The sequence below is a fragment of the Lissotriton helveticus genome, chromosome 4_1, assembly GCF_964261635.1.
Source record: "Lissotriton helveticus chromosome 4_1, aLisHel1.1, whole genome shotgun sequence".
Lineage (NCBI taxonomy): Eukaryota > Metazoa > Chordata > Amphibia > Caudata > Salamandridae > Lissotriton > Lissotriton helveticus.
In genome coordinates, this window is record NC_136063.1 from 1,631,760,160 (window position 1) to 1,631,769,426 (window position 9,267).

The 9,267-nt window shown below is 44.8% G+C and overlaps 1 protein-coding gene across 4 annotated transcripts in view; it reads right to left on the reverse strand.

The window, feature by feature from the left end:
- The window catches only part of GOLGA4 (golgin A4), a 717,645-nt gene that overhangs the window by 544,204 nt on the left and 164,174 nt on the right, over positions 1-9,267 (reverse strand). For all 4 annotated transcript variants that reach the window (XM_078688271.1, XM_078688272.1, XM_078688270.1 and 1 more), the window contains one exon: positions 8,052-8,111. In XM_078688271.1, the coding sequence (XP_078544397.1) occupies positions 8,052-8,111 (60 nt within the window). The remainder of the gene's footprint in view (positions 1-8,051; positions 8,112-9,267) is intronic.

Consider the following 9,267-nt stretch of genomic DNA (forward strand, 5'->3'; position numbering starts at 1 on the left):
GAATTTGTTTTTCGTTTACTACGTTATCTACCATGTGGTGGCCAGCCCTCGTGGGTTGTAGGCCCGTATTTGTGAGCTTTCTTTGTACAATAAAGGTTTTAAAAAAAAAAAAAAAATAGCCTTTGTATTATCATAAAACACATTAGAATAGTAATCACACAATGTACACAGTGCCTACTGGCACCAGACAACATTTACAGGGTATAATATACACATGACAGGGCCACTTGGACCACTCTCCGAACCATCACTTAGCAAAGATAGTAAAAGTAGAACATGTAATAAACATAGAATACAACCAGTAATTACTGGCAAGCAGTGGACTCAACATCATCCTGTAACATAAATCATATTATGCACAGTATCACATTAGGCGTGAAATATATCATGCGCCAACCTCATAAGCCTAAACATATTAGACCATAACCTCCTAAGCCTAACTCACATTAGGAAATAATCTCACTAGCATAAACCACGGAAGAGGATAACTCAAACATAAATACAGTATGCAAAACGTCATACTGATAAAGCCACATTTAGAGGCATAAAACAGGGTGCGTAAATCATACTACATAAATCACATTTCCTAGCACCACATTAATCACATTAGGGCCTGGTGCTCTACAAACCTAACAGTCCCCCTGGCGAACTGGCCTTTTCAAAGGGGCTCAAAATGCCCTATGTCCAAAGTGTCAGGGGGCTACCAATGCAGCAGAATCCATGTGCGCAATTGCGCAGACCTAAACGTTGCAGCTGGCACTAAGTGCTGCAGAGCTGTGGAAGTACGGGGCTTAAAGGCGGGCATTCAGCGGCACAGCTCCTCAGCTGCAGCGGCCCACAACAGCGATAGCGATGATTTTCGTAGTACGGCAAATGCGGGCACTCAGCGGCGCAGCTCCTCAGCTGCAGCAGCCCACAATAGCGGTAGCCATGATTCTCGTAGGACGGCAAATGCGGGCATTCAGCGGCCACAGCTCCCCAGCTGCAGTGGCCCACAATAGCGATAGCGATGATTCTCGTAGGACAGCAAATGCGGGCACTCAGCGCCCACAGCTACCCACCTGCAGCAGCCCACAATAGCGATAACGAGGACTTTGGTAACACAGGCAAATGCGGGCTCTCAGTGGCAGCAGCTCCTCAGCTGCGGTGGCCCAAATAGGGATAACGAAGACTTTGGTAACACAGGCAAATGCGGGCTCTCAGCAGTAAAAGCTACTCAGCTGCGTCAGCCCACAATAGCGATAACAATGACTTTCAGCCCGCGTTCCCCGCAGTAGAACCAGAGGCTCTGAAATTCTCAACAGGGGCCTCACCTGCAAGGAGAATTCCCTTCAAATAGGAATCCGGACAGCTGATGGGTGAAGTCTGATGTCCCTGAGACTTCAGCAGGAGGCAAGCTCAAATCAGGCCCTTGGGTAGTTGCTTCAGCAAGATGGATGAAAGTTTCAAAGTCCTTTCCCTTTAGTTACACGGACAGAGGTTCTTCTTGGCATCCAGAAGTAACACGTTTTGCCTCCAGGAAAGAATTAAAATATAGCACTCACAGGGCGCAGGGAGCCATTGCTCCAAGAGCAAAAGTCCTCAGCAATCAAGGGGGCATCGCAGGGCCCAGGGAGGCAAGCTCTCATGGCAGTTCCTCCTGGGCCCCAGCAGCAGCATGCCCCAGCAGGATCAGGAACAGCACATGATCCGAGAAGAGCACCATGGAACTGAACAATTAAATGGGGTCACAGCCCCATTACTTATACCACCAAAAGACTTTGTTTTCAAAAGTCACAAGTCACTGAACCCAGCCAGAACCATTTCGGTGTGGTCCTGGAGCACTTTGTTTACAAGGCTGCATCCTGCCTTTGAGGAAGAGGGGGCCTGCCATCAGACCCACAGTGGGAGGTGGAGCCATCATTCACCTTGCCAGGCACAGCCCAGCTCAGATAAAAGGGTCTCCACTCCCCATACTCCAACTGCAGATCTCTCTAGTCAACCCACATCTGGCTCAGCCACAGGGCTAAAGTGCCCAGCGGCCTAAAATCACTAACACAACACAGAGAAAAAGGCTGGGAGAAACGCAAAAAGGTTTAGGGGTGAACCTGCAAAAAGGGCCAAGTCCAACAAGGCAACCCAATGTTATCCTATAGGAGAGGTAGGCCTCAACAGTAGTAAAAAACGAACTTAGGAGTTTTCCACTACTAGGATACGTAAATGTTAAAAGTACATGTACAGCTTTTTTCCAAATACAATGTACCCTGTTATATTGGCAGTTTAGGGCCCACCCTTGGGGTGACTTCCACGTATTAAAAAGTTAGTTTTAGGTTTGGTAAAAGCTGAAAGTGTGCTGTGGCTTTAGTACAATAGTCTATAGGAAAAAAGATCTTTACTTTTATAAACACATGTCTAGAAGGAAGGAAAGATGCACAATATGAGAGGCAGTAAGGAAGCCATAACTTCAAACTATGTAAAGGAAAATAACCATTCAGTCTCAAGAAGGCAGCCAAATACAGACATGAATCCTATGCCTTTGCACAATATGTCCATCAACTGCTATGCTAATCATTTGTTCCTTTCATTAAGAATACATCTGCTGTTACAGTTCACATGGGTAAAGTTTAAGTAATTATGTTACTATGAGATGTCAGCCGAGTGGGTCACACAAAACATAAATTATTATGTAGGGGTTCAGCCTGACACTGCATCTCTTCTACGGGCTCCTCAGGTCGACACATTTTTCAAAACACTGAGTTATTGGAGGAGAGCTGTAACCTTTCGGAAAAATTGAAGTTGGAAATGATGGGAGAGGCAGATGAACCTGATGGTAAAACTGATCTTCGGCAGCACGTCAAATGAGGCAGTGCAAAGTTTCCCTGGTCTAGAAGGCAGGTCCAACATGATAATGGCCTGACAGGTGGCTCCTGAAGTCCTGCACTACTCTGAGAGGAAGGCACAGAGCAAAGGGGACTTCTGGCCCTAGACAAAAGGACAGACATGGAGGAGCTTTTTTCTCTGGACACAGTTTGACAGTGAACCTGCACAGAAGGTGAAGTGCTACCCCAACAGCCGGCTAGGGGTTGAGCAGAGAGCAGGGGGAATACACGCATGGCGATGTGCATCCTTGCCTAGACGTGCATCCTTGCCTAGCTTACTGCCCGGCTTGACCGCAGTGTGACAGTGGAGCATTACACTATAGGTATCAAAGATGACTGAGCAGTAACAAAGAAGACTTTTCACCTTCAGGCAAAGGGAAGGTAGCTTGCAGTGGGGGAAAAACGTTGAAAGTGGCAACTTAGAGACTCTAATAAGGAGCAGAGAGATTATGTCTACCTTTGAGAACACTGAAATTAAGCTGGACCATACTGAGAAATAGATTAGTACCACCGGGAACTATTTAGATAAAATGGAGAATAGAATGATCAGAAGAGGCCTTAAATGGTGACAAGGTTGAGCTTGGAAGAACAGATACAAAGCAAGGGAGGTTACAGTTCCACTATATATAGAGGGGTGGAGAGTTACTGGTGATTCATAAGGGTGATTCAGTGAACCATCTCAATGTAGGAAACCCGGATAGAAACTTTGGAAAAACATAAGGAGAGCTGCACATATTAGGAGTCTGCATATTTCGCCTCTGCTGAAAGAGGAATATCTTACAACATTGCTAGACTGTTATTTTTGCAGATAAATGGACTCCTGATCAAGTTGGTTTGACAGTGGTAAAGAACGAACATTGTTTGCCTTTTCAAGCTTCTGATTCCGCTGCTTTCAGACCTATTATTGCACAGTCTGGGAGACACTGGTGGCATTAACTTATTCCTCCTTAAGTGACAGCCAAAAAGGATTGCTGAATTAATCACTCTTCCTTTTAATCTACACCAGAGTCATGCTTATGTGGAAACTTTTTTGTACTTCAAGCAAACATTCCTTTTTATTGGGGAGAGTGTTTGGTCCACGTGCTCTCCCAAATCCCTCTTGCGATTTCATCTTTGTTTTATTTTTTGTGTGTGCATGCATGTACTGAGTGTGGAGGGACTGTTAGTATGTACAGGTGTCCAGTAGGGAGAAAGGTCATGTTCATGTATGAAGTACAAGTGTTTAGGTTCATTCAATTCAGTGTGTCAGAGTCTATGCCTGAGGAAGCTATCAGTTTTGGGACTATGATGACTCAAATGGGAGGCGGGAACCTGGTGCAGCCTAAGGGGTTCTACCATCAGGTATGGGTCCAGAAGCAAAAGAGTTGTCTGTAGATCCAAGAAATTAACATATGTACAAAATTCCAAGCCTCTCCTGAATCTGTACCATTTATATAATCTACAAAGGGGCTGAAATTGGAAAGAAGCCGAAAGAACGTGCATCTTACAAACTCCTGCAATATTGTAAGTGAGCGACAGAGGGCAGGTTACCACAGTTGGTGTGGCCCTAACTTAAAATGCATGAGGGTGGTTTCTTCCTCAGTTTAGGTTCACAGCTGGATATTGAGCCATCAAGTTCCTAATCAAGTGCTCACAGAAATGTTTGGTGGGTCCCTGTGGGACACAGATGATTAATCCCCTCACACCAGACAGCAACTACCCTGCATGGATCCTTCCTTTTACTAAACACACCAGAAAAGGTGAAGACAAGTAGGGAATCCTGGTTATGAGGATGGACGTAAATGTGGGATGGATCCCCCAGAGAACATAGCACTTTCTGAATGCCAGCAAATAAAGGCTGAAACAGCTGTAATACGAGTATATCCCTGACTGAACGCAATAGATTATGTCTGACCCATATAGCCATGGAATCGATATTAAGTCTATTAAACTGGACATTTTGCTGTTGGATGGCAGGACAGCTAGGGTCACCGTCCAGCTATAGCAAAATGCCTGAGATTTCCTTAGAATTAAATAATGAATTAGTTAAAGCCGGGAGAACAAACAATTAGATGTTTGATATATATTAAGTATTACTACAATGCATCAAAATTCAAAACTAAATATAAATCTCTCAGCACAACACTTGTGTGACAAAATCTTAGTCTTATTTGTTACTGTGACAAATGTTCTGACATACTACACGGAAAATGGTATTAGCAGACTGCAACTAGAATCTGGAACAAGCATCTCTTAGAAATCAAGTTCAATCCGACTATTTTAAAATGAAAAAGGGCTTGAAATCATGTCTATCAATTGTAATCTCTGCCAATTTTACTTTCATCCATTTGCATAGCATTAAGATGTCCACAGGCGGACACACTGTGCTCATAAATAAAGGAAGAAAAGAAAGTGGGAGTACATCAGATAAGTGAACCAGGAGAGAAAAAAGAAGGAGCGCTGGAGAGGGGAAGAAACTTCAATTTTAAAGGAACGTAGGAATTCGGATAAGCAGAGAGGGAAGACTTGAAATATGCCTAAAGTGAGAGGAGAGGCCTCAGGCTTGTGGAAAGAAGATACTAGAAAAAGGTAGGAATTGGCAGAAAAAAACTCAAGATGTCTGGGAAAGTGCAGGCAAGATTTCAGACATGCTGAAATATGGAAAAAAGATTTCACATACTCCAAAAGAGAGAAGAGATTTAAGACATCTAGGAAATGAGACAGCAGAATAAAGGGAAACAAGCATTGGAAATGCAATAGGTCTCGCATTAGAAAAGTTGGAGCTATTGGTCTTGTAAATGACAAATATTTTATTTATTTGTTGGTTTTTAAAATAGCTAAATTGATAGCTTTGTCATTTACAATGCCATTAGTTATAACTTTTGCGAATGTGACACCTATAGCATTTGGAATGCAACATGTTTTGTATTTACGTGACTTAGATGGCAGCTCTGGTCGTTAGGCCACATCTATATAGAGAGCAGGAGAGTGCAGCAGGGGAGAGAAGCACAGCAATGCAATAGGTCTTGCATTAGGAAAGTTTGAGCTATTGGTATTGTAAAGGACACATTTTTTTATTTATGTGCTTGTTTTGAAAATAGCGAAAATAATAGCTTTGTTATTTACAATGCCAATAGTTTTATCTTTCGCAAATTTGAAACCTATTGTAACATAATATGTGTTGTAGCACTGAGGGGTGTGAGGGTTAGGGGGTGTGAGGGTTAGGGGGTGTGAGGGTGAGTGGGTGTGTGAGGGTGAGTGAGGGGGTGTGAGGGTGAGTGAGGGGGTGTGAGGGTGAGTGTGTGTGAGGGTGAGTGAGGGTGAGGGTATGAGGGTGACTGAGGGTGTGTGAGGGTGAGGGGGTGAGGGGGTGAGGGTGTGTGAGGGTGTGTGAGGGTGGGTGAGAGGGTTGTGAGGGGGGTGAGGGTGAGTGTGGGTGTGTGAGGATGAGGGGGAGAGGGTGTGTGAGGGTGTGTGAGGGTGTCTGAGGGTGTGAGGCTGAGAGGGTGAGAGGGTTGTGAGGGGGTGAGGGGGTGAGGGTGAGTGAGTGAGGGTGAGGGGGGTGATGGTGAGAGGGTGCGAGGGTGAGGGTGAGTGGGTGTGTGAGGGTGTGTGAGGGTGAGGGTGTGTGAGGGTGAGGGTGAGTGGGTGTGTGAGGGTGAGTGAGGGGGTGTGAGGGTGTGTGAGGGTGGGTGAGAGGATGTGAGGGTGGGTGTGTCTGCTCACAAAACCAGAGCTTTCAACACAACTATCTTTTGTGTGCAAGAGGGACACATCTTGCAAGGCAGGCACAGAGAATTTCGGAACTGGCTGCATATTTGAAATGCATCAGTTCAGTGTGCAGCTACTAGAACTCACCAATGAGATTGTGCTTTAATCTTGCTTGTCATAGCCACCGGCTTTCTGCTGCAAATTTAAATGAAAAAATTGCACCGAAGAGCGTCACATATAAAAGTGGACTACACAAAGTTTTTAGTATGGTCTCCAGCTTTACCCCCATATTCTCCGCAGTGAAGAGGTTTAGAATTCCACTGTAACTACGATAATTGGCCGCATTTAATCAAAAACTGTTTGTGCAGACAAGGAATGCTTTCCACTTTTACCTCTGTGTAGTCTCTTTCAAGTGAAGGGAGTATTATCTAACCTAGGTGTGGCTCAGGGATTCCCGTGCAGAAGGCAGATCGAGGACAAGCCAAGCGTCTGCAATGAATGAAGGCTCTCTCAGGAGCCAACACACGGTCATTGCTTTTGTGACCCCCATCTCTCCTTCAGCAAGATCACTAGCCCGTACAGAGAGTGACAGTGCAGACTGGCACTCTGTGAAACTCTCCCTGCTCTTTGGTGCATGAGACCTGGGCAAAAGTTGACCGAGCGCAAACTTCACAGCAATGTAAAGAATTCTCGGTGAGGGAAGAGGGTGTGAGGGAGAGAATAAAAGAGAAGACATTGCCTTAGCTGGTAAGGGAAGGTGTCGGGAAGCAGAAAGCAGTGAAAGTTCGCTAAATCTGAAGGAAAGAAAAGCGTGCAGAACAGAAGGGCTGCGGAGGAGGGGTGGCAGCTGCTCCTGCACTGCACACTTGAGGAGGAGTATTCACCAACGCACTCAAAGCACAAGACGAGAGGGAGTCTGTATGTGTGTGTTAGATATTTACCCTGAACACAGCGGCATAAAAAACGGTGACCTACCTGTAGAGGCACAAGATTTCCATATACAAAACAAGCATTGGCGCCGCGCGGCTTTAAAAGTGACGCCGTGCTGAAATAAAACAAGAAAGGAAACAAGACGGAGGGCATTGCTGTGGGGAGGGGGGAGGAGAAATGCACACGGCGGGCAGGGGAGGGGGCGGAGCGGGGAGAGCGGCATGAGGGTGTGAAGCAGCCGGGGCCTTTGAAGTGAAGCTAAGCTTCACTTCAAAGGTGTGGGAGGAGTGCGGCTGAGGGAACAGACGGCGATTTGGTGATGTGCACGCGCATTTTAGGTCAATGTGCTTGCGCATTGACCTAAAAGCCACGGGCACAGCACCAAATCGCCAAAGTTAGGTAAACTTTGTTTAAAGCCCTATAGTCTCGCTTCTCTCAATGCGCATGCGCATTGATAGGTCACGAGACCTAAAAAGAGGGGAGAGTGTCTGGAGAAACCTATGCATAGTCACTTGGTCACAGTGTCATCACATCACTGAGATAAACAACAACTGTTTTTAGAGTTTAACATACCTGAGCTTCGTTTCCATTAATAGCATCCGGAGAGATAGGAAATGGGGATTTGGATACACTCTGAAAAGAGAACGAAATATAGGATAGAAATGTTATACCTTAAGCAAACAAGGAGCAATCTTTTAACAGATCCACCCACCACCTTTGATGTTTAATTTTATTTAGTGGAGTAGTTAGAACAATTTTAGGCAGGCATTAATATTTGTAATGATCATGCGTGGTCAAACAAAGATGTTATGCGCAGTACGTATATTTTGTAGGATGAATTAAGTAAACCAATTAAAAGGCACACCATACATTTTCTACCAGAGCAGAGATTAATATACTGAAAGTTAGACGCAATTACTCACAATGCTGTAAACGGACCAGAAAATGCCCCCTCACATAGTGTGGGTCTTACTAAAAAGTTTTAATTCCTAAAATGTATAAAGAGAAAAGCAGTGCCCAAGGAACATTATCAAAAACATTTATGAATGAAACCTGTCCCTTAATTTATTTTTCTTTGATTTACTAGAGTGGGTTAAAAAGAAATATATATACATACACCTATATATACACACATATACTATATATATATATACACACATATATATATATATATATATACACACATATATATATACACACATATATATATACACACACACATATATATATATATATACATACATATATATATATATATACACACACACATATATATATATATATACACACACACACATATATATACACACATATATATACACACACATATATATATATATATAGAGAGTTCTGGCAGGAGTAGCAGAATGCGTAGGGTCTGAGGTCACTACCATGGTTAATTGGTCATTGCAAACGGCTGTGGTACCTAAGCCGACGACACCCAGCTGATCCTCTCCCTCATCAGAGACCCCGACACCGCCAGAACCTGCCTACACGAAGGGATGAAAGACGTCGCCGAGTGGATGAAGGACAGACCTGAAACTGAACTCGGACAAGACGGAAGTCCTCATCCTGGGATCTTCGCCCTCCGCCTGGGACGACTCCTGGTGGCCCCCAGCCCTGGGCACCGCACCCAAGCCAACCGACCACGCACGCAACCTGGGCTTCATCCAGGACCACTTCCTCTCGATGACCAGACAAGTCAACGCCGTCTCCTCATCGTGCTTCAACACCCTGCGTATGCTTCGCAAGATCTTCCGCTGGATCCCGACCGAGACCAGGAAGACTG